The 24,476-nt window shown below is 40.3% G+C and overlaps 1 protein-coding gene across 1 annotated transcript in view; it reads right to left on the bottom strand.

Moving 5' to 3' along the window:
- The window catches only part of LOC124645425 (laminin subunit alpha), a 52,996-nt gene that overhangs the window by 16,906 nt on the left and 11,614 nt on the right, over positions 1 to 24,476 (bottom strand). The window contains exons 5-41 of the mRNA XM_047185229.1: positions 23,583 to 23,753; positions 22,435 to 22,651; positions 21,716 to 21,925; positions 20,964 to 21,157; positions 20,537 to 20,612; positions 20,063 to 20,200; positions 19,214 to 19,325; positions 18,709 to 18,884; positions 18,183 to 18,359; positions 17,714 to 17,836; positions 17,415 to 17,573; positions 16,848 to 17,101; positions 16,588 to 16,724; positions 15,934 to 16,072; positions 15,193 to 15,381; positions 14,553 to 14,915; positions 13,752 to 13,904; positions 13,151 to 13,325; positions 12,280 to 12,440; positions 11,695 to 11,854; positions 11,191 to 11,424; positions 10,757 to 10,919; positions 10,082 to 10,244; positions 9,196 to 9,318; positions 8,240 to 8,414; positions 7,472 to 7,583; positions 6,427 to 6,618; positions 6,066 to 6,288; positions 5,569 to 5,696; positions 4,974 to 5,098; positions 4,350 to 4,523; positions 3,639 to 3,840; positions 2,616 to 2,695; positions 2,195 to 2,303; positions 1,649 to 1,763; positions 988 to 1,149; positions 292 to 511 (exon numbers count right to left, since the gene is read on the bottom strand). Coding sequence (XP_047041185.1) covers positions 292 to 511; positions 988 to 1,149; positions 1,649 to 1,763; positions 2,195 to 2,303; positions 2,616 to 2,695; positions 3,639 to 3,840; positions 4,350 to 4,523; positions 4,974 to 5,098; positions 5,569 to 5,696; positions 6,066 to 6,288; positions 6,427 to 6,618; positions 7,472 to 7,583; positions 8,240 to 8,414; positions 9,196 to 9,318; positions 10,082 to 10,244; positions 10,757 to 10,919; positions 11,191 to 11,424; positions 11,695 to 11,854; positions 12,280 to 12,440; positions 13,151 to 13,325; positions 13,752 to 13,904; positions 14,553 to 14,915; positions 15,193 to 15,381; positions 15,934 to 16,072; positions 16,588 to 16,724; positions 16,848 to 17,101; positions 17,415 to 17,573; positions 17,714 to 17,836; positions 18,183 to 18,359; positions 18,709 to 18,884; positions 19,214 to 19,325; positions 20,063 to 20,200; positions 20,537 to 20,612; positions 20,964 to 21,157; positions 21,716 to 21,925; positions 22,435 to 22,651; positions 23,583 to 23,753 — 6,184 coding nt within the window. The remainder of the gene's footprint in view (positions 1 to 291; positions 512 to 987; positions 1,150 to 1,648; positions 1,764 to 2,194; positions 2,304 to 2,615; positions 2,696 to 3,638; positions 3,841 to 4,349; positions 4,524 to 4,973; positions 5,099 to 5,568; positions 5,697 to 6,065; positions 6,289 to 6,426; positions 6,619 to 7,471; positions 7,584 to 8,239; positions 8,415 to 9,195; positions 9,319 to 10,081; positions 10,245 to 10,756; positions 10,920 to 11,190; positions 11,425 to 11,694; positions 11,855 to 12,279; positions 12,441 to 13,150; positions 13,326 to 13,751; positions 13,905 to 14,552; positions 14,916 to 15,192; positions 15,382 to 15,933; positions 16,073 to 16,587; positions 16,725 to 16,847; positions 17,102 to 17,414; positions 17,574 to 17,713; positions 17,837 to 18,182; positions 18,360 to 18,708; positions 18,885 to 19,213; positions 19,326 to 20,062; positions 20,201 to 20,536; positions 20,613 to 20,963; positions 21,158 to 21,715; positions 21,926 to 22,434; positions 22,652 to 23,582; positions 23,754 to 24,476) is intronic.

Here is a 24,476-nt window from a genome sequence, read left to right as displayed (position 1 = left end):
CCGCTGTCGTCTCTATACAAAGCTTCTAAATCACGTGACAGACGTCTGTTTACCTTGCAGTAGGACCATAAAAATCTAACTTACCAGCAATATCAGACTTAATCTGCCGCGCCTCTGCTAGAGCACTGTCAACTTTAGGCTGCTGGCACAGTTCAAGCCCGGTAGCCAAGTCGGCGACATGTGTGACGATGGCTTTGGCCTTCTTACTGCTGTCATCTTCATACAAAGCTTTCTAAATCACGTGACGGACGTCAATTTACCTTGCAGTAAGACCATACAAATCCAACTTACCAGCAATATCAGACTTAATCTGCCTCGCTTCAGCCAGAGCACTATCAACTTTAGGCTGCTGGCTCAGTTCTAGCCCGGTAGCCAAGTCAGCGACATGTGTGACGATAGCCTTGGCCTTCTCGCTGCTGTCGCGAACTGAAGCCAAGATCTTGTCGGCGTCGGCGGCTAAATCGGCTGCCCTAGTGATCTGTTTGTCCGAGTCTGTCGCTGCGAATTCGGCCTGTGGGAATGAATTGGGTGATAATTATCATGGTCAGCGATTCTCTTTACCTACTGAGGAATAAGGACTTCCAGAAAATAGGGTCATATTTTTTTACTCAAAACTATGACTAGAACTCTCAGAAAGACGGAGGCCAGATTATTAATTAAAATTTTTTGCCTTCACATTGTTCTAAAAGGGATTTCGACCAATTGGGTATTTGACTAGGTCCAAAATAAAATACTTTATCATATTCATTTGGCAAAGCATCTTAAAATAATGCCATTGTTTTAATGGAAAAAATAAAGCTTGATGTGAAAAATCTGTGACGTCATATTTTACATTTTCATGCAAATTGCACAGAAAGTAAGTACCTAACCGTTATTGACAGTTCATTAAAAGTATTGAATTTGACTAGTTGTCAAGTACCCAATTGCGAACCTTTTTCTATTTAAAGATAAATTAAAAATAGATAAACGAGTTTTGTAGATACTTACGGATCGTAGCAGGTTCTTAGCGCTGTTCTCTAAAGTCTTGACGGCGGTTGTGACGTCAGCAACGTCAACGTTCTTCAGATCAGCCACCTTCGGCCGCAGCGACTGTGTCTGGTTCGCGATGTAGTTCAGACGCTGCGTTGTGAAGAACGAGTCCGCTTTGTCCTGGGAACAATACCATGTTTAAACAGTATGATAATTATCTATACTAATATCATAAAGACGAAAACTTGGTATTTTAAAAATTCTTTCACCATTAGAAAGCTACATTATCTGTGAGTATCATAGGCTATATTTTATCCCGATACAGGAAGTAGTTTCCACGGGACGCGAGTGAAACCGCGGGGAAATTGCTAGTATAACTAAATAGTACAAAACAAAGTCGCTTTTTCTGCCCTTGTGTCCCTTTGTACGCTGAAATCTTCAAAACTGCGCTAAAGATTTTCATGCGGTTTTTTTAATAGATAGAGTGATTGAAGAGGAAGCATTATATGCATAATAACATCCATTAAATTGTGGGGAAATACGGATATTACGTGCGAAGCCGAGGCGGGTCGATAGTATGAAATAAATCACTTTGAATCCTCAAGATGTTTTCCTTCATCTTAACTGACGGCCGTTTCCAATAATCTCTATCTATTGCTAGTTGACATTTGATACATACCTTAAAGTCTTTAGTTTCGTTAGCGAGTCGCTCGCTCATGTTCTCGATGGTGATGAGAAGGGCATCAGTACATGAGTCGCATTCCAGACATCCTTCATTGGGTATTAGCACCCATCTGAGGACAATATCATATTCAAGCAAATGACCAAATGTGTGTTTGATTAAAAAAACCGGGCACCTATGCGTAATCTTGATTTTAATGGCTTTATGTGTGTTTCAAATGGTTTTAAAGACTCTCCGATGATACACGGGTGTATCAAACACCAACTTTCAAGCTCCGGGCTGTTTATTAAAAGTTTATAAAATCCACAAAGCGATTTCGGTTCGACCCGGGAATCGAACTCGAGACCTCGTGCTCAGCGACCGTGCTTGCGACAGCTAGGCACCAACAAGGCAATTAGGTACCCTTTCTACATAACATAGTATCTATTGAAGAGCACTGGTACTCAGCTGAATCCGGTTAGACTGGAAGCCGACCCGAATATAGTTGGGAAAAGGCTCGGAGGATGATGATAACATAGTATTGAAGATCAACATAGCACTTACCTTTCCGGGCATCTATCGCATTTCTCTCCGACGACGCCGGGCAAGCACTCGCACTGACCGGTCGCGTTGCAGGTGAAGCCCAGTGAGTAACCAGTGTTACAGTTGCAATCTGAAATAGGAGGGTCATGAGTCTGCTTGTTTCGTAAAGACGTCCATAAGCTGAAGGGAATTTATACATAGTCACTTCTAGAGAGTTTTCAATTTTATTTAAAACTAGCCGATCCCGCGAACTTCGTATCGTTCATGGAACAACAATTCATTTTTATTTATATTGATAAGAAACATATCAATGGAAATTAGGGTAGTAGATAGAGTATGAATTAGAGAAAACGCTAGAATCACTATTAGGACAGAAGGAGACTACTATGGTTGTACGAGTATTTAATAATGGAATGTATAATTAAAATGTAATTTTACTCACGATCACATCCTTCCTTGGTGTAGTTCCAGTATCCAGCAGCACACTGCTCACAATGTTTGCCAGTCACACCCTTGGCACAGCTGAAACAAATTATCTCTATTATTAACCTGTTAAGTCACGTATGTTGGAACTTTGGAAGGTTTTTGAGGTTGAGGTAAAAATATCGAAGAACTAAACTGTTTTTCAAATAGTTTATATGGTTATATAAAACCTCGATCCGTCACTGAAAATAAGTACATCCTTCTTTACGTCGTGTTGCACAAGTTTATTCAACATGATGAAGAAATAATGATGATGCAGATATAGAATTGTTTACTCAAGTAGGTATTTAACTAGACAGATATTTAGATTTTTTTAAGAGCACACGCATCGGTTACGCCCGGTCGCATTAGCTAGAATGTTGGAGTACCTTGGAGGAAGGATAGATACCATAGTCAAGCGCTATCCTGTAGGTCAAGGAGGCGTGATCAGTTACTAGAACTAATGAACCGGTCGGGTTGTTTGTTAAATCAAAACCAATCTGTCAAAGATTGGTCTTGATTGTATTTTGAAAATAATGGGCGGGTTCCATAGAAGGCATGTCGGGGCGGAGCCAGTATCGTTCCTCGTCCTCCGAACACCCACTTTTTGGCCTGCTACTATCTTATATTATGCGTTATGACATCCTCTATACAAATCTCTGTGTACGTCTAAACTAACAAAAAACCGGTCAAGTGCGAGTCGGACTCGAGCAACAAGGGTTCCGAACCATTATTTAAAATGAGTAAAAAAACAACTTTTGTTGTATGGGAGCCCCCCAAAATATTTATGTTATTCTGGTTTTCAGTATTTGTTGTTATAGCAGCAACAGAAATACATCATCTGTGAAAATTTCAACTCTCTAACTATCACGGTTCATGGTTCAGCCTGGTGACAGACGGACGGACGAACGGAACATTTTACCCTTTGGCTACGGAACCCTAATAACAAAAAGAAATTATTATTTTATTTGTAGGTAATGCCTTAAAGTAAGTCTGTACTGACCTGCACTGGCCGGTACTGAGGTCGCACTGAGATGACTCGGAGGCGAGGTCACAGTCGCACGGAGTACAACCCTGGCCGCTGTTCAGGCCCCAGTGGTTAGGAGCACACTGGTCGCATCGGTCGCCGATGACTCCTGGTCGACACACGCAGGTGCCGGTCGCGGGATCGCAACGTTCCATACCGAATTCATCGCAGCTACATGCTGTTGGCGAACATTACACAATTAAAGGAAGACGTATTTCAATTGTGCTGGACATACGTGGTCAAGTCTAAGATAAAAGTGAGATTAACAACAACAAAACAATAAGCTAAGTTCCAAATGATTATAAAATTGACCCAATTTGTCGTCTTAGCATAGTAGACTGTTAATTTTTTGGGGAATTGCAGGTGCCAACTGTAATACATAGTTTCCTATCCATTCCTAAGCAGGTTGAAGGTAAGGCCTCACCAACATTACACAAATGGAACATCATCTCACACTCACACCGATACTCGCATGTACACTAATTAATATGGTGTATATGGTGTGAGTATATAATTATACTCACACCAATTAGTAATAGGTAAGCTTCTGTTAAACTCTCCAACTTCTTTAAGCTGTGCCCTATAGCCGAGTCCATATTGTTTCTAAAGTATAAAATATCCACCTGTTTAACATATGGAATGCTAATAATAAATAATGTAATAAAACAGATGCTGTATGACACTTACCGGTACAGTTCTTGGAGAAGATGGCGTCTCCGTAGAAGCCAGGAGCGCAGAGGTTGCAGGCGTGGCCAGCAGTGTTGTTCACGCACTTCAGACAGTCGCCATTGTGGCTGTCGCATGATCCCGGGTCATTGATGTTAATGTTCCCAGAGCAGTTGCAAGGCTTGCAGTAATCACCTGAGGAATACGTGGTTTTTAATTTTTGTGTAGGTACAGATAACATGACATAGGTATAACCAAACAATTTGAATATTGTAGGTACGTGTAGTCCTCCTCACTTGGGTGAGACCGCAGCATGCACAATAATTCTTAAGTGGGTGATAGACGTGCGAGTAAGTATGCGAACTTATGGCTCGACGACTTTTTTCGCTCGTGTGTCACCCTAAGTACGCGTACTTTAAAACCGTCAGTTCGCCGGCGATCCAACCGGTTTGCCGGCTCGTAGCTCGCACGTGTACACTGAAGGTGTGCGCGTCCATGAACAGACAACACAAAGCAGAGCCGCGAGCCGGCAGAATTTAGTTCCCAAAATAGGCCATCCTTCAATAAAGAATGGCTTATGTAATCATTAAATTTCTCTGAGTGCGAGGGTTAGATATTTAAATGCAGTGATAGTGTAGTACTTACCGATAACTTCAGGTTCGCCATAGTAACCAGCGGCACAGAACTCGCACCTCGCACCCCCGTACCCAGGCTTGCACTGACACGAGATCAGAGAACCGTTGTCACTTAGATCACAGCCGATGGCGAAGCTGAAAGGGCAATATGTATTAATTAATTATAGATTTTACGATTAGTGGGAAGACTCAAAAGATCGAAGAGGTGTGGACACAAACTGGGGAGGCCTTTGCCCAGCAGTGGGACAATACAGGCTAAAACAAATAATAACGATTTAACAAGATACTGCTTTAACTAGCTAACGATTTTAACTTCAATGTAATTTTTAAGTTCAGGCATGTAAAACTTCATCAACATTTTCTTTCTGCCCTTGTGCATTTTTTTTATCTAGGAATTACAATTCTCTCGTAATTCTCTGTCTGATTTTGTTTCGCAAGTAACATAATTTCCAGCTTTTGATACAAATTGTACGTCATGGCGGGATAAAAATGCGAATGCCACCCATCGCTTTCTAGGGATTTTATATTTGTGGAATTTAAAATTATATCCATATTCATGGAAGATATTATAAGCATTATCAGGATTGATCCAGCTGTCAACTTACTTGTTAGACACGTAGGGCATGGGGCAAGCACAGATGAGACAGTCCCGTGGAGTTCCTTGCAGAGCGTCGCCATGGTAACCAGGAATACATTGCTCGCAGTGGTCACCCATCGTGTTGTCTGTGCACTCCTATATAAAGAAATATTTAGACAAATTGAATTGGTCTGCAGTTCTAGAAAAAGTATAAAGATCAATCTATTCCATTCTAAAATAATCATATCCAGACTGATTCTATGCCAAGGCGGCTCCTCTCTAACGGCCGTTCATAATATTTTATCGATTTGTGGTTTTGTTTACTAGAGATAGGAATTTGACTTTATTTGTGGTGCTAAAAAAGTGCCAGTCAAAGTTCTCTTGTGGGCAAATCAGCGGCTGGACTGATTTGGTTGAAGTTTGGTATGTGGACAGGTGATACCATGGATTAACACATTTTATCAACACACCACGCGGGCGAAGCCGCGGATAAAAGCTAGTAAATAAATATATAAATAAACTCACCAAACAGACTCCAGTGTTAACATCGCACTCTCTGGAATGTCCGTTGCACTGGCATGGCACACAGAAGCCGGAGCTGAGCCGGTAGTAACCCTCAGCACACTGCTCGCACGAGAGGCCGCGGTAAGCCTTGGGACATTGGCACTCTTCGACAGAAGACGCACGTTTAGCGTCAATGTACTCCCCGTAGCCTTCCACTCCGATGTCCAGAGTTACGGCTATTAGGCTGCGGGAAAAAATGGAGTTTTTAAAATTCATTCATTCTTATTAAAATGTATTTCAAGGATTTACTTTTTCTTGAACAGGGGGACACAAAATATATATGGAAAGACGCAATTGTTTGACTTTTGGCTTTGCCACTCACCTAGTTTCAACAGACTGGTCCCAGTAAGTAGCCCGGATGTAAATGCTGGTAACATTGACGAGTGTATTCATGAACTGTTCTCTGGAGACTGGTGAGCCGTCTGAGTTACTGAACTCGTCCTCGGACAGTCTGACCGCGTGTGTCCATTCTACCTTCGAAGGTGGTTGTTCCACGCTGTTGTGCACTAAGTAACTGTGGAAAGTAGAATATTGTTTTAAGTATATCGGGTGTGTCGTTTATAATCACATTAAATGAAATGCGTTAATATACTGGTTAATATATGTCCATTAACACAAAGAAAAAAGAAAAATACGTAAAAATAAAAAAATGAATTTTTCAAACAAAGTAAATAGAATAAAAATGTGCGAAAATTAGAACACCATATAAAAGTCAGTCATTACAAACATCTGTAATTCTCCCTTGAAAACTGACAGCTGTCAACTGATCAAAACATTCGATATTCCTAACTTTATCTCTGCTTTACACATGATGTTGTAAATTATAAAAACGAAAAATGACTCCTGTGGCTAAACCACTGAATGGATTAGGTTATTTTTTACAATTCGTCATAGAATATCATAAAGTATATGCGATAGAATTTAATGTGATTGTGAACGACACACCCGATATAATGATAAAATGTATCTAACGATTTACTTGGTAATAAGTGTGATGCACTAAACTGTATTTTTATTTCCGAAATTGAAACTGATAATGAAGATGTATCAGAAAGTACATTATTAAATGAAGGTAGTTGCAGATGGATACATTCCATAGAATCCTCCTAGCTGCAAAGTAATTCAACCACCATGCTTTGCTAGACAGTGAGCTGATGGCAGGCACTTACCCCTAGTTCCCTACCACTTAGTCTGACACGTCTTACCGAGGGGTATTGGGTTGCCCAGTTAACTGGGTTGAGGAGGTCAGATAAGGCAGTCGCTCCTTGTAAAACACTGGTACTCAGCTACATTCGGTCAGACTGGAAGCCGACTTCAACATAGTTGGGAAAAGGCTCGGAAGATGAAGGATGATGGCAGGTACTTACCCATCAGAACCGCCGATTATGACGTCAGCAGCCGCGATAGCTCCGCCGTCGGGACCGGTCTCGTAGAATATCGAGTACGTGAGGTAACCGCCGTAAGATGTCAGCCGTTTACCTAAACATAAAAAATAACATAAATAAACTTGGATTGATTGTGCTAATTTTAATTAGGCAACATACGATAGACATTGCGCTATTTATTCTTTTACATTAACGTTTTTATCATTTTCTGTGATTCAATAATGCCTGCCTGCAAATGATTTAAGATTACAATAAGATTGCAGAGCAGACTACCCTGTAGACGAAATGCATTGGTACTTGCCTGACTTGGAGTCGAACTCATGATCGAGAGATTGGCTCTTTACCCACTAGGCCACTACGTCTGTCATACGTAAGACTGTCATAATCATTCGTAATACATAATAGTTTGCTACGCTTTCTCGCAAAAACTACTTTTCTTGGGGGTACTATAATGAACATGATATTTTTACCAAGACACTACACGGGCGAAGCCGCGGGCGGAAGCTACTTCATAATTAAATTAATTGAATCACTACATAGTATAAAACAAAGTCGTTTTTTCTATCCCTATGTCCCTTTGTACGCTTAAATCTTCAAAACTACGCAACCGATTTTCATGCGGCATTTTAAATAGATAGAGTGATTAAAGAGGAAGGTTTATATGTAAAATAACATACATTAAATAGTGGGGAAATACTGTTATCCCGTGCGAAGCCGGAGCGAGTCGCTAGTTCAAAATAAAGTGCTTACCAAGATAATAATCCGGGGCTCCGAAGTACACGACCTTCTGTCCGCTGTCATCACCGACGAGATCAGCGGTGATGGTGGAGTCGTTCCTCATCACCGGGGGCAGGGTGCGAGGGAAGATGTTCAGAGTCCTGTTTGCCTCAACGTTCACCAGGTACCAGTCGCCCATGCCGCTGATCTGGTGATGAACATTGGAATTAGACGTAGTGATGTATAAGGATTTTTTTCACGATATTTAGCACTAGCCGTTTTCCCGCGGTTTCACCCGCGTACCGTGGAAACTACTGTCCATACCGGGATAACATATAACCTATGGCACTCAGGAACATTGTAGCTATCAATCAGTGACAGATTTTTGGAAATACGAACAGCGGTTCCAAAGATTACCCCTACATACAAACTTAAATAATAGTATAGATTTCTTGCCGGTTAGTATACCTACCTACTATTAATCCAATACCGAAGTGATATACTAACATAGATTGAAGTTTCTATAACAAAGTAGAACGGGAGAACTTGAAGTAAGTCAAAAATCTTTTGCAATTACATATCGCACGTCGTTATATGTTCCTAAGCAAACCTCCATGTTTGTGTCAGTTCTTAAAGGCATATGTATAATTGTATATCTATGGGCCAAAGTAGCCTTAAAATAACGGTAATTTGATTTTTGATATTTAAAGCAGGGTGGTGAGTGTTGTATTGGAAATAAATCAAAAGAACATTTATATTGATATCTATACCTACTAATATTACAAAGCTGAAGAGTTTATTTGTTTGTTTTAACGCGCTAATCTCAGGAAATACCGGTCCGATTTGAAAAAATATTTCAGTGTTAGATAGCCCATCTCAGCCTACAGGCTTTTTAGCCGGGTTCGTGCAGAGGTTCCCACGAGATGCGGGTGAAGCCGCTGGTAGAAGCTAGTTAAATTATAAATATTATGTTAATATGGTATACTCACGCTAGCCCAATATAAGTAGGAGCTGGTACAACGAGTGGTTCTTCCGAAGCAGTAACATTTGGTGCATCCCTCGGGGTTCGAAGACTGCAGGTTGAAATACTCTTCCACGCATGTGTCGCAAGCCTAAACATATAAGAGAGGTTAATAATGCACTTTATTTAAGTTCTCTTTTGATGCCAGCTTCTTTGTTTGAATAATCGAGGATAGAGTTCAGATTTCAAATAATCGTCATAAGCCAGTAAGTCCGACACCAGTCTAACCAAGGGGGTATTGGGTTGCCCGGGTAACTGGGTTGAGGGGGTCAGATAGGCAGCCGCTCCTTGTCAAACACTGGTACAGTTCCCGGCACGTAACTTGGTAAGAATCGTGAGATGAAAACAGGTCCTATTTTTTTCAAGCAGATATAATTGCCAATACATTGATGACAATAACCATATAATAAATGCACAAGCTATAACAGGGATCACTTTTTTGTATCATTTAGTGCACTATGTGCAAACTCACACTTATTAAAGGACTCAAATCCTTGCCAAGTTATATGCCGGCTACTGTACTCAGCCGCATCCGGTTAGACTAGAAGCCGACCCCAACATAATTGGTAAAAAGGCTCGGGAGATGTGTGAAGTTCTTAGGTAAAAAGATAAGACAAAAAGTCATTTATTCCAACTAGACTGAAAGTCAGCACTTTTTGAAGGTCGAATTTACAAAAGACAGCCCCCAAAACGATTTCCTTCACCACTTCCTATGTGTTTTTGCTGGGAAGAAGAAGTGGTGGAACAAACTCCCCAAGAACACAATTCTGTCTGTATAATTTAAAGAACCGTATACAAAATATTAAACCTATCATTTTTGTTTTTAATTATAAGAAAGGAGAAATAAAACTCGCCTGTCCAGTAACATATCGCTTGCAGTAACACTGTGCAGTGCTTTGGTCGCACACGTCATCGGTAGTGCCGTCTCTGTCGCACGTGCACGGGACGCACTCCGGGAACGCGTAGTGTCCGGGAACACAGTGGTCGCATGTACGGCCTATGACGTTCTCGCGACAACTGAAGGAAGGTGATTTTATTGTAGTACAAAAATAAGTCTAATAAAATAAAGTAAGAAAAGACAGTCAATAAAATACAATAGCAAATGGATATCTAAAAATCTTCTCTCTTTCTCTCTCTGTAGAATAGTAGATAGATTGGCAATCTAGCGATTCACTACTTCTATATCACCCAGGGAAAGTATATATTCCCAACAGTGTCAGAAAAGAAGAATGAACAAATGTCTGTGGAATTTTGTTTAATGTTGTTGCGCAACAAATCTTAATCTATTATAGACTAACTGTTCTTTGTACACTATTTATTGATTATATTATCGAATAAAAGTGTTCATTTTCTTTTATTATATTATCACGAGTCTTTGGCTAAGGGCTTATACTTGTGTAGGGCAGTGTAGCTGGATTTATGAAACAATCAATCAAACCATTTTCGGCAAAAGTTAACATGTGCAGTTCTAGAAGTGGAAAATATTTCTCAGTTAGTTTCTTATTTTATTTTTTCAAAGATGTACTCACGCGCAGTTTCCGCTGTCAGCTTCACATTGCAGTCGGTTGTCGACAACTCCAAGCGGGTTGCAGTTGCAGTCGTCACAACCACGCTGCACGTCGAAGTTGAAGGTGAAAGGCTTGCAGCGGTCACAGTTCTCGCCTTCCACGTTCTTTGGGCAGATGCACATACCTAAACAAACATTTTACGTCATATAAATGCTAGAAAATTTCCTTAAGCTTGAGAGCTCTCAAAATACCAGCCGGCTTAATTTCTTTCATTGATTTCATGTAATATAAAAACTATTTTATCATTGGTTAGAAATGACAAACTAAATCTCAACTCGTAGAACTCGTTTCGTAGCCATTATACCTCTGATAGCATCCTGAACTGTCAGGGCTCTATAGCTGTTCCTTTCGCATCATACATCTTAGTAAATTAAATTGAAACAAGAGAAACTTACCATTATCATCACAGATGGCCGTTGAAGGACAATGGCAGGGCCTGCAGTTAGGGAAGCCGTAGTATCCAGTGCGGCAGGCACTACAGGACCTGCCGATGACGTTGGGCTTGCAAGGGCACTGGCCTCCGAAGGTGTTGCACTCCAGCTCGGTGGAGCCCATGAAGTCACACACACAAGCCAGGGCACCGCTGTTGTACTCCGCCGTGATGGAGAACATCGCGTCACGACAGAAACCTGAAGAGTTTTGGTTGAAGAAGTTCGCTAACGTCGTCATCATTCGCCTGCCGTTTTAGTGGGGGCGGAAGATGATGATGAAGTTTGGTAACAGTGATATAAATATTTTACATAAGAGTGAAAAATATTTTGATTTGACAGATACTGTAATTAATCACATTACCAAATCATTGAATTAACGAAATATAGAAGTCTTTTAAAAACGCAGCAGATTCGAGACAATTCAATTCCATTCAACTGGACTATAGAAGATAATGAAAGAAAACTAACCAGTCTCATTGGAACCGATATGGTAGTGGTTATTGGCACACTTCTCGATGAACTCCCTCGTGTAATCCACCACGTTTGCTTCAGTGAGAGCAGAGTCCACGAAGTCTGGTGCCGCGACCACGAGCACGTAATCGATCCATAGACCCTTGCTGTTGTTGCCCTGGATAACGAAAATGGCGTTTTTAAATCTTTAAATGTTTTTGAAGACTTTCTTGTCAGGAATTCATGATAGATAGATAGAGGCAGTCAAAAGTGTACTATAACAATTAATAGTTTAAAAAACTTAAAAACCGCTTGTGTATTGTCATCAGAACTCAGAGCGTGTGCAAAATTTTTTCTTAATAGAAGACCGGGAAGTGGGTCAAATTAAGATTCCAAGATTTTCTTACATACACAGTTACAAGTTAAGCTAAGTTTTAAGCGCGTTAAGATTGCATAGTCGAGGAAAAATCGATGATGTACAATGCCTTCAGTTCTATCCGCTTAAAATTTATCGAGATGATCTGAATCTCTGTGACTATTTACTTTACACTGCAAACTATCGAAGACCTTTCCCGTCACCTTAGTAAAAGCACAAATCCTTACCCAGAATGTAATGGTGAAGTTATCAGCTACGGGGAAGTGTTTGGTCCCGTCGGGCAGCTTGAGAAGTGACCGACAGCCGGTGCTGGACGGACAGTGCTGGACAACCATGTTCGTGTCAAACTGCTGGGTGTCAGTCTTTACCGCTACGTTGATTGTACTTTCTGGAAGGTGATGAGTATTTTTTACTAGGGTGTACAACAGGCACCTAAGTTCTAAACACAGTGCCGCCGGGCAAACCGCCGCCCAAGCCACCGTTCACCCGGCGGCATACAAAACCGCCGCTGCTTTGCCGCACAAAGAAGCCGCCAGCATGACCAACCAATAAAAAAAAAACGATTTTGTACCGCTTGTATTGCCGGCGGCATAGCCGCTCGGCATGAAACCGGCGGCATGTGTGTAGTAGCCTTAAGAAAGCACTTACTTATAAGATCTTTTGTTCGAGTTCGTTTTAGTTCGCAATAAAGATTTTGTGTTTGAATTAAGCTAACTTTTTGTACCAGCTTTATCTACTGGACCAGGTTGTTATATTGTGAAAAGTGAATGAACTGGGACCAGTTGTTCACTATAGACTTACTGTTTATTAGAACAGAGATACAAAACTACATATCACTACATATTATATATTATATATCACTACATATTATAAAACAAAATCGCTATTTCTGTACCTATATCCCTAAGGCCGTTTGTACGCTTAAATCTTCAAAACTACGCAACCGATTTCCATGCGGTTTTTTGAATAGATAGAGCCATTGAACAGGAATGTTTATAATATATGTCAAATAACAGGCATTAAATTGTGGGGAGATACTGTTATCCCGTGCGGAGCCGGGGCGGGTCGCTAGTAATTACATATAATCTACCAACTTACCGGGATGCACGGGCTGATAGTAATGCACCATGAACATGTAGTCTCCAGCCGCTGGTATCTTGGACTCGATCCTCACGGGTTCAGCATCAGGTATCAAGTATATTACTGCCGTCGCGTTGTCGAGGCTCGGGGGCCGAATGTCTCGGTCACCACCCGTGCCGGATTCGATTTCAATCTGTGGGAAAAATGTTATTAAAGTCAATGTTTCACTCAAAGTCAAAGTCAAATCATTTAGACCTCCACAAGCACTTATGAACGTCAGCAATATAACTAAGTTCGATTCTAGTTCACTGTCTTTCAACTGCCCTTTCTGGTCAACCCTGGACTATATTTTTTACTTCATATTAACTAACACGTTAATCATCATCAACCCTTTCGTTGTCCTGCTGGGCACAGGCCTCTTCTCACACTGAAAAGGATTGCTGAATGCTATAATCCAGGTTTTCTCGAGATGGAAAACCCTTCAAGATAAGAAATGACATGCAAACTTAGAAAAGTGGCACTGGTACTTGCCTGACCTGGAATCGAACAAGCGCGCTCATACTTGAGAGGTCTTGGCAACTAAATGTAATCGGAAGAGATAACATTAGATGTTATTTACCTTCTTAGAGTCGACAGAAGCAGCAAAGTTGGCTGGTTCGCATTTTCCGTTGCGTCTCAAACAGTATGGTCGAGGAGTTATGTAGTCTAAATGCCATTCAGTCTCTGGGATCGCCACAATAGATTTAATGCCTACTAAAGTATCGCGGTCGCCCTGAAACACACATAAATTATAAAGGTTTGCATCAAAGAACTATTGCTAAAATATTTTTAATCATTCTTTTAAATAAGGAACAGAAAATCGATAAAAACTGTAAATTAAAATTAATTGGCTTCCATTAAAATAACCGAAACAAAATATCATGTAACCTGTGATGAAAATGTTGCAAATAAAAACAAATGAACGCTAAAAGCAAAAAAAAGGTGATTTGAACTTTTTTTCAGCCAATTACATGTGCCCCTCGTATCACAGCTGAATAAAACCTGTTTGCACTTCATCTTTTTTTGTTATTGAATTGAAATTACTTTTAGCTATATTTTTTTGAAGTTTTACTGTTACTCTGTAATGTTGCACGTAGATATCTTGTCTTGTTTTTAATAAATAAATAATACAAAATGGGTAGTAAAAAATAAATAAATGTAACGTTTCTACAGTTATGTTACAAATGGGTACATTTTTATTTAGCTTACTAAGGATTTATTTATATTATATCTATCACTAAAATTGTTTACTTATGTTTACGTATTTACAAATTCATATTTGTTATATTTATAAAACACTTCTAAGACGTGACAACTTCTGCTTACGTTACATGAATTAATTAAATGAAGAGATTTTTATAGGTGCCAAAACAAAACTTACCATCAAATAAATGACATTGTTTGCCTCTTGAATATTGAACACCTGTATCTTAGACAGATCATCTACAACAGCCTGTCGGCAAGCCGCCGTGTACGGACAATCATTGAGGTTCACAATCGCATCAGTCTCCTGCTGGTCTCCGGACTGGAATCTAACAGTGATCGGTCCTCGCGGTGCGAAGGAATAGCTGGTATTGTAGGCTACTTCTATCTCGTTAACACTTTCGGCTGTACGGTTGATAGGAGTCACGTATTCGATGATGAGAATGTAAGGCCCAGGAGGGTCTATCTTCATGTTGTACTGGATCTCGTCATTGCTTAAGATTGGGATTGATTCCGCTGACGCTTGTAGCTCGTTAAGTTGCTGAAGAAAGAAAATCATTGATGATGAAAGGGTTTCAGTTTTATTGTACTTAGTACCTAACACTTCAAAAGTATACTTATTAGTATTGTAAAATTTACATGACAGAAAACAAATTAGTTCATTCGTGTCGATAATTTTCTCCATTAATGAAGAATGACTTTGCTGTTAATTTTTATGAAAAACTTTAAAATAAGGCAAAACAACCAACATTAAAGCACTTTCTTTTTTTCATTAAAAATATCAGTTTACAGATGTTATAATATCCAGTAGTACTAACTTCAACATCGTCGATGTAACCGGTAACAGAGGTGCTGAGGCCGCTGACGTCAGCGGTGGGTCTGCCAAACAGGCTCGGATAGGCGAAGTGCCTGCAAAGCTTCTTGTCGCCAATCACACAAGGCTTGTCCACCAACTTCGTTAGAACCGTCGCTTCGTAGTACGCTTCGGGAATCAGCACGAAGTAATCCTGGAAAAAGGAGGATTATGTCAATATGTTTTTGGAGTTTCCATCAAAGAAGGTATTCTTAAACTGCAAGGTATAGACAAGTGGTCCTGTCTTTAGAATATACAAGCGGAACACCAGGTATAGGATCCGTAACTCAGTCCGGCCGAGGGTATTGTGTTATCTGGTAAAGTCAAAGAGACAGTCGCTCTATGAAAGATACTGGTACTCGTAAGAAAGCGTTCACAATGGAAGCTGACCCCATCTTCAGTAAAATAGGCATGATGACCGAAAAAAAAGTAATTAGTACGTCTTTTAGATAACGTTTATTTTCTCTCACAAACAAGAAACACGATTGAATTTTGAGTTAGGTACGTCACTTCCAAGTACATATCTGACACAGACGTGACGTCACTAGCTCCCACTCTCAATCTTTGTTTCGTTATATTTTAATTTAAAAAAAAAACGTGTCTAATATTGTTGGCCAATCTAAAATGCGGACTAATCAGAATCACTATTTTTTAACCCTATCAACATGCATATACCTTGTATAATTATTATTAATCTCATACTCACAATCATGACTTCTTTAGTGGTCTTGATGGTGATCATCCAGCTACCAGGGTTCATGACGAAGGGTGATGGAGCGATGCCCTTATCACCAGCTACAGTCACCAGTTGCGGTTTGTTTGTTGGCCGCAATGCTACGTTGAACCTGTGGAATATTTGATTTTGTTTTTATATCCAGTTCAGTTACATATTTGATACTATACAATCAGGGATAAAAGCTTATGTGACAGCAGGACCGATGCAGAAACATTGCTAATAAGAGACATCGGTCGAAATGGTATGCGTTGCATTTGTAAGGCGCTTACCACACCCAAATTGACTCGTCTCAAACATTTTTTTTGCCAAAAAAAATCAAAACACGTTCTCGAAAAGTTTTCTCGATACAAAAAATTGTAAAATTGTATACCTCTTAAAATGATCTTCCACCAAAAATATTTGACTACTCAACTCATTTTAAAACTACTAATTTATATTATGTTACAGACGTTACGAACGTCACGTCATCAAGCTTCTCTTTCGTAAGTATTTTGATTCGGGTGCTGTCAGCCTTTTAATCTACTTATCTATTTCGGAATGAATCTATCTATAAGCGCTTGGTATCACCAGCAATCGCTTATGAGATTTGTATGTATGTCTGAGTATTAAGCTAAAAGTACTTACTTCTGCTGAATATCGCCGATGCTGTCCGGGGTGACGATAATGCTCGCAATAACAGTGTCTTGCAGAGGGTTTGCGTATTTCAGCACCATGCGATACAAAGACGATTTGGGAATCAGTACTCTATTCGTCACCTCGTTCTAGGAGAAAAACAGTAACTTCAGTAATTGGTCGATGCAAGATTATTTGTTACATTGATAAATCGTCAAGGTTCATTGTTCCCATTTATGATGATGAAGACTTTCCTAATGAAAAGCACTAACCTGGAGCATAGAGAACACGACGTAACCCTTCCAAGAGTAATTAGGGAAGACTTCATCAGAGTTTCTGTATCTCACTGGTCCAGACTGCGTGTATCCTTCTTCTACTTCATATTGGAACTGGTGGAGCGTTGGGAAGTAATGGGCACGGATGGGTCTGTCACAGCGGCGACCTTCGACCCTGGAGTGACAGCGGCACTGACCGGTGTTCTTGTCACAGATGTTGTCGATTGAACCTCCGATGTCGCAGTCACATTCTGTGTTGATGGATAGTACTTATTAACTGGCGTTGAGGCCTTCATAATATTAAGCTGAATTTCTTATTTAATTTCCTACATGACCTATAAATCCGTTAATTTTAAAAGTTTCATGTGACAATACAAATCATAAGTTTTAAAAATATTCTGATAACTTACAAAAACCAGAAATATTCCGACGATCGCTAAAAGGTTCTGGGCTAAAACGTATACTCGACAAAGCCCATAATATTATGTCAACAATATATAATAGTATGTAATTATGTATAGAATATAATAGTATATATAGAACTTAAACTTCGGATTTTCTTACCAGTACATCCATAAACGTTGTTCGTATCAAGTTTGTAGAAGCCATCTTGACATTGGTTGCACTGGCGGTCTCCCACGTTCATTTTACACCTACATTGTCCAGATCGAGTGTTGCAGGACCCCAGCCCTCCCAGAGTACCAGCCAAGTGGCAGTTACAATCTAGCGGGAAAATAAAGAATTTTATGAAATACTTTAATACGATTTCAACTTATTTCAATTAATACGCTCTTTGAAGTAGATACCATTAAATATCAAGGTTGAAGTTTTACGGTAGTACTGATCTTTACAAGCTTACGTACCTTCACAACCAAATGGATTGTACTCTTGCAGGTTCCAGAAGAGAGGCTTGCAGTCATTACAGATACGCCCTTGCACTCGATCTTTGCACTGGCATAGTTCACCAGCAGGGACTGAGCCACAACCTGTGAAAATTATAACAAAAATGTGTTGCTGCGTACTTAGAGAATTTCAGGAGGTTTGATGAAATTCTTTGCTCCTCGGGGTTAAAATAATCTTCGTGTATATAATTACGATCGCATAAATATAGAATTTGCACAACAGACAAAAAATGGTACTGATCATGTAGCTGTTTCCAGTTACGCGTACCATGATAAAATATGTAGCTAAGGCTAATAAAATCCATAGCCTAGATTACAACTAACTTGCCTTTTGAAATGACTTTTCAAATGATGATGTGATCAAGGGCAAGAGAGATTCCTTTTCATACACGTACACAGGTAACTGTGAGTACTTAATCAGCTCACTTACCAGCAAAGCTAGCAATGACTCCTCTAGGGTCACAGTTGCACTCCTCACAGGCGGGGTAGTTGTAATACTGTTCTTTACACTTGTCACACTTGGCGCCATCGAAGTTCGGCTTGCAGTGGCATTGTCCGTTATCATCGCACGTCGACCCGATGGAACCAGACACGTCACAGTTGCATGCTATTTCATGGAAAAGTAATTAGAGTGAAGGTACAAATGAAGCATGGAAATCATTCCTATTAATCCTATTACACCATATCAATGACAATTGCATGAAAACGTTCAGGCTTTTTTATAGCATGTGATATACTGACAGAAAAATATGGCTAAAGTTGTAAAGTAACTTCTAAGGATTGAGTTCTGAATTATTTTTGCTACTGAAAGTTATTCCACCAGATATTACTAGACTCTTCTTAAAAATTATTTGGTTCAGCTTGTTTAAAAAAAATTGAAAAGAACGAGGTATAATATCAATATAAACACTACGGTAGACAAGCATACATTTGATAAAATAACTGGGTGTACTTACGCAAACACTCAGGGTACTTATAATACCCTGGGGAGCACTGATCGCACTGCTTCCCACCAAAGTTAGCGAGGCAGTTGCACTTTCCGTCGGCTGAACAACTGGTCGAGGTGGACCCGGTGGAGTCGCAATTGCAAGGCACGCAGAGACGCTCGCGGTCGCGGACTTCCATGTAGAAGCTATTAAGGAATTCATATGTATCTGTACCTGGTATCTCTGTCATGGAATTTTGACAAACGATGCAGTTATGCAGGTTAGCCTTTCTGCGTAATAAGTCTTTGTGATAACAGTATGGTAAACTATAGTCAGTTTTTGGAAGTCAGGATATGATTTTTTATGAATTTAAAGGCTAGGCTTCACATCGAATTCGTATAAGATTTTACACATTGGTAATTTTTTCAAAATTTTCAATCGTATCTTAAGCAAGGAATACCTATCTAGATCTGCGATTCCTTGAAGAATAAGAATAACAATAGATTTGATATTTGGTGATATTGTAAAAACTTACCCATTCAAGCACTGATCACACCGCGCACCTCCGAAGCCAGTCTTACAGATGCACGTGCCGATAGTGTCATCACAGATACGAGCCTGTGTTCCGCTTACATCACAGTTGCATTCTTGAAACAGGCATAGCAATTAATATTACATTTTATGCAGTTGGTTAAAAATAAAAAGAAATATGTAGTTAAAAAAAAACTGAAAAACACGCTTTTTGCAACGTTTCTTACGTCATGTAAAGTCATCAGAACTCGGAGCGTGTGCAAAATTTCATCCCAATCGAAGGCTGGGAAGTGGGTCAAATTAAGATTCCAAGATTTTCTTACATACATAGTTACAAGTGAAGCTAATATAAGCGTGTTAAAAACGGAATAAGTGAAAGATCACTGACATAGTATTGTTTAATTTACGTTTAAAGCCCGAAACGCGACTACATCTTGCCTAAGCTTAGCTGGCCAGGGGTAACCGGCCATATGCGGTTATACTTGGTTGTATCCGCTTAGATTCGGTGAGAACTAGATATAACCATCATCATGGCGGGTACACCAAGTACAGTGGTAAGCAAAGTGAGGTCTAACCTATTTCTTATCGGTTAGAGTTCGGGCTTCGTTGTACATAAGGGTACATAATAACTAATCTAATATATAATCCATTATAAATCATTTTAAAGTTCCTAATGTATTACCCCTATATATAATTAATTTCCTTATGAAGTAAATCATATAGTACCCCTGCGTGCTTTCTTATATACTCGCAAACAAATGGACAACGGCGATATCGGTTATTGTTATCCGCACTAAAAAGGAATATGATTGAGAGAATTATGGGATTTAGAGAAGTAAATAGAAATACTCACGTTTGCAAGTCGGGTAGTTGTAATATCCAAATTCACACATGTCGCAAGTCCTTCCACTGTATTTGCTCTTGCAAGTGCAGTTGCCACTAACCTTGTCACACACAGGTGACACCGAGCCCACTGAGTTACACTCGCAATCTAGTGTCAAAGATATAGCATTAATTTTGTTAAATCCATCTTGAAATCTAAGACATTACTATGGACTTTTCATCTTCCTTAGGGTCCGTTCAAACAGACCGGCTCGGAGAGCATGCAATCGGAGCCAAACGTCAAGAAAAAGTACGCGATCGGAGCCGGTCGGCTCCTCTTATTATTTCACACCGAGCGCCTTCGAGCATTCTTAATGACAAACGCAGTGCACATCCAAAAATAAACCTTACTACAAATACTAAGTAGATTTTCAGCGCGTTAAGAATTTGCTCTTCTCTTCGAGCCGGTCTGTCTGAACGGACCCTTAAGTTAAAAAGTACTTACTTTTGCATTCCGGTGAATAATATCCGTCAGCACAAATCTCGCACGATTTCCCAGCATAGTTGTATTTGCATGGGCACTGTTGGGAACAATAATGTGTTATCTCTAAAAGTATTCCTGTATTGGAAACTTTTCACAAATCAACATGCAATTGAATTATTGAATTGGCAATAAAGACAGATAGATTTACGTCAAGCCAGAATAGACCTGAATCAAATATTTATCCTAGGTTTCATAAATAAATGTACATATAATTCATGGATACTAATATTATAAAGCTAAAGAGATTATTTGTTTGTTTGAACGCGCTAATCTCAGGAAGTACTGGACCGATTTGAAAAACTATTTAAGTGTAAGATAGCCCATTTATCGAGGAAGGCTATATGCGTTTTATTCGGTCGCTGGCAGAAGCTAGAAAAAAATAACTAACCAGTCCATCAACAGGCGTGCACTGCTGACCGTCAGTGCCGTTGAGGTTGCACGTACAAGGCTTGCAGTTAGGGAAGTCGAAGTACCCGTAAGCACAGGAGTCGCAGTTAGGGGGCTTGAACTCTACACGACACTCGCACCAGCCGGACAAGTCCTCACAATTACCGGTTGAGAAGTGTAAGTCACAGTTGCAGGCTAGAAACGTGAAATGATCATCTTTTAGGATAATCCTACCAATATCATAATTTATATAATTATAAATGTGAAAGTTTGTGAGAATGTATAGATGTATGTTTGTTATTCTTTTATATTCTTGGTATGTAGATAGGTGATACCCTAGATTAACACAGACTTTTTATCAATACGCCACGCGGGCGAAGCCGCGGGCGGAAGCTTGTTAGTACATATTTTCGGTGCTCGGAAGTACCTAACTAATGATGCTGTCCAAGATTTTAAAATAAATTTGGGCAAAGATTGCCATGTTAAATGTTTCCAACCTTTTAAGTATGGTCGCAGTAGAGAGTTCACAAATGCAGCGGAGTGTTTTTTTTTATAAGGCTATATTTAATTATGATTATGTTTAATTATTAAGCTGAATGAATAAACATAAAATTCGAAATGTTCATGGTTTTTTTACGTGACTTAAAACTAATTGAATTGTTCAACTAGCTGGGATTAAAAACAATGCCTTAAAAGAACCAACCGTAGACTAGGCTGGCTGAAAAAAAAGTCTTTAACGTATATAATACTTACGCTGGCAGACATCAGTTTCATTCCAACTCTTTCCTTGTGGCCTATAGAATGTAGGCATGCACTGGTTGCAGTTGATGCCTTGCGTATTATGCTGACAGTTCTTGCAGACGCCACCGCCTTCGTACTTGCCGTAGATGTCCAAGGACAGCTTCTGTCTATCCACTTCAGGGTCGTACTCGCATTCCGTTGAGTGGTTGTGGCAGTTGCACGCTGAACAAATAAACTTGTTAGTCATAAGATCGCTAAAGTCAGCAATCGAGCTTGTAAGGGCTTTAGTCGGGGTGCGTTATTGTCAGAGTAAAGTCGTAGTTAAAATTAGTTTCTTGTCTCTATAATTAAAGAGTAAAGGTAGAATTCCGTGGATCGCGGCTGTCGCAGCCGAGCGCGGCCTACGACAGTCATCAACCGCGCGCGACAATAGTCAACCTATGAAAATGTATGGCACCGCTGCCGAGGCCCGCGACAGTCGCGCGCGGCCGACGAATTTCGTAAGCCGCGCGCGGCATTGTCTTGAAATTAGTAGATTTTGTTCGTTCGTTCCCTCTAGTCGAAGTGCTAATTGATATTGGGTTGAGGGGGTCAGATAGGGCAGTCGCTCCTTGTACAAAACTGGTACTCAGCTGAATCCGGTTAGACTGGAAGCCGACCTCAACATAGTTGGGAAAAAGGCTCGGAGGATGATGATGATGAGTATAGCAGAGGTCGTGAATACTACTCACGTTCACAAGTAAACCTGTCCCAGTGCTGTGAGATCCTCCACTTTTTCTGCTCGAAGCCTCGACAGCACTCGGCGCACTGAGGGCCGCACGTATTGTGTTGACACACACACTCCAGAATGTTGCTGTTGGTGGCCGGGTCGGCCGGCTCGCACGTGTCCGCATGACCGTTGCACATGCAACGACCTCCGATACTGATGTCTTTGATACTGTAGAAGTACTGAAATTAAGTGAAATTAAATTTATTTATCTGCCAGAATATAGGTACATTATTATACGGTCGATACAATAAAAAAATTGGGTCTCTCTATATTCGACTTATAATTTAGTCATGCAAATATTTTAAGTTCTTACAGCCAGTTTCTTCATCAAAAGTAAAAGCCAAAGTAATGACATAAAGTAAAAGAAACGGTCAAATTCGTTTTTTTCTATTAGTTTTGCTGTTACTTTAGACTTGAAAAAACGAATTTGACCGTTACTTTTACTTTATGACATTACTTTGGCTTTTTTACTTTTGATGAAGAAACTGGCTGTTATAATCTAATAGCTTATATTATAAATCTATTACTCCTCTAGGTACTCTTTAACTGTATAAAAACATTTATCAATGAGGAACTTCTTAAATATGCTCATTGGTAGGTCTTTAATGTGAGATTTTAACTTATTGTACACTAGCTTCTGCCAGCGGTTTCACCCGCATCCCGTAGGAACTACTTCCCGTACCGGGATAAAAAGTAGCCTATAGCCTTCCTCGCTAAATGGGCTATCTAACACTGAGAGAAATTTTCATGAGTTTTAACTCATGTCGTTGAAGAATGAAACAATGAGAGAACGAAACTGACAGGGCCAGGCCTAAAATAGTATTTTCAAAAGGCACGTATTAAAAGTTGAAGTCTCAGTGTTTGGCTATAAATAACGGGTAAATTACAAGTTTTATTTGGAAGAAACAGAAACAATACCAGTACGATTGTTATTGAGAATTTGATACCTAGTGTGTACAACAAGAGTAAGTTTTTTAACGTCAAAAGTGTATGCATTCGTTTTGATATTCACTGTAGTAATTATCTCAATTTGAGTCGTTACAAATAAAACTCGCATTTTTTTATTTACCTAAGACCGTATAAAAGTTTTCAACAAAAAATTGAACTCACTCTTCGTGTTACGGTGGGATCTTGCCTCGCCACTGACATGAGGTGTCCGAGCAGGTTCTTAGTCCTCAGCAGACGCAGCCGAACATTGGTGGCCCTGGTCCACTCCTGCAGCACTGACGAGTTGAAGTATGTGTTCGCTGATGGACGGTAGTTCAGTAACGATATCGGGATCTGAAAGGGAAGAATAAATTAGCTTGGGGATGAAGAATTCTAACGGAGAATATCTTGGCAATTGAGTGAGTTGTGAGAAATGACTTCGTTGGTTTTCTCACTTCGCGGGAGGGATGAGATGAGATGAAGACAGTTGCAGCCCAAAACTAAGGCCTCATTTACGGTGACGCGGGGCGTCTCGCGTCGCGTGTGGCGTGGCGTCTCGCGGCGCGTCGAACGTTTTTTCTGTTTACGGTGGGGCGGCGCGTGAAGCGGCACGCCTCATCGCACGCGTAAACACAAACTTATAACAATATACGACCATGTTCATAGAGAAGCGAGACGGGAAGCGTGGCGGTGCCCGCCGCGGCGCCCGCGACTAATCCTCTAGCGTGGCATCGCGGCGGCGCACGCTCGCCTCGATCAAATCTAAATAAATAAGACTGACAGAAGATTCCGCCCCGGACATAGCTTCATCGAGAATTGCCGCTGCGTGCGCCGCCGCGATAAACGCCGCGTGTGATGCGTCGGTGCCATCGGCGGGCTCGGCCGCAAAAAACGCCCTAATTCAAACAAACGCGTCTAAAATCGCTTCTCCGTAAACGCACTCATACAACGCCATATATGTATTTGAATTCAGTGCGGGCTGCGCCGCTCAACGCAACGCGCGACGCCCCGCGTCTCCGTAAATGAGGCCCAAGGGAGTGGCGTCGTCTTCTACTACAGTCATTTTTCTTTGTCTAA

The sequence above is a fragment of the Helicoverpa zea genome, chromosome 31 (genome assembly GCF_022581195.2).
Source record: "Helicoverpa zea isolate HzStark_Cry1AcR chromosome 31, ilHelZeax1.1, whole genome shotgun sequence".
Classification (NCBI taxonomy): domain Eukaryota; kingdom Metazoa; phylum Arthropoda; class Insecta; order Lepidoptera; family Noctuidae; genus Helicoverpa; species Helicoverpa zea.
The sequence above is the reverse complement of the archived record's forward strand: the minus strand, read 5'-3'. Positions and strand labels throughout refer to the sequence as shown.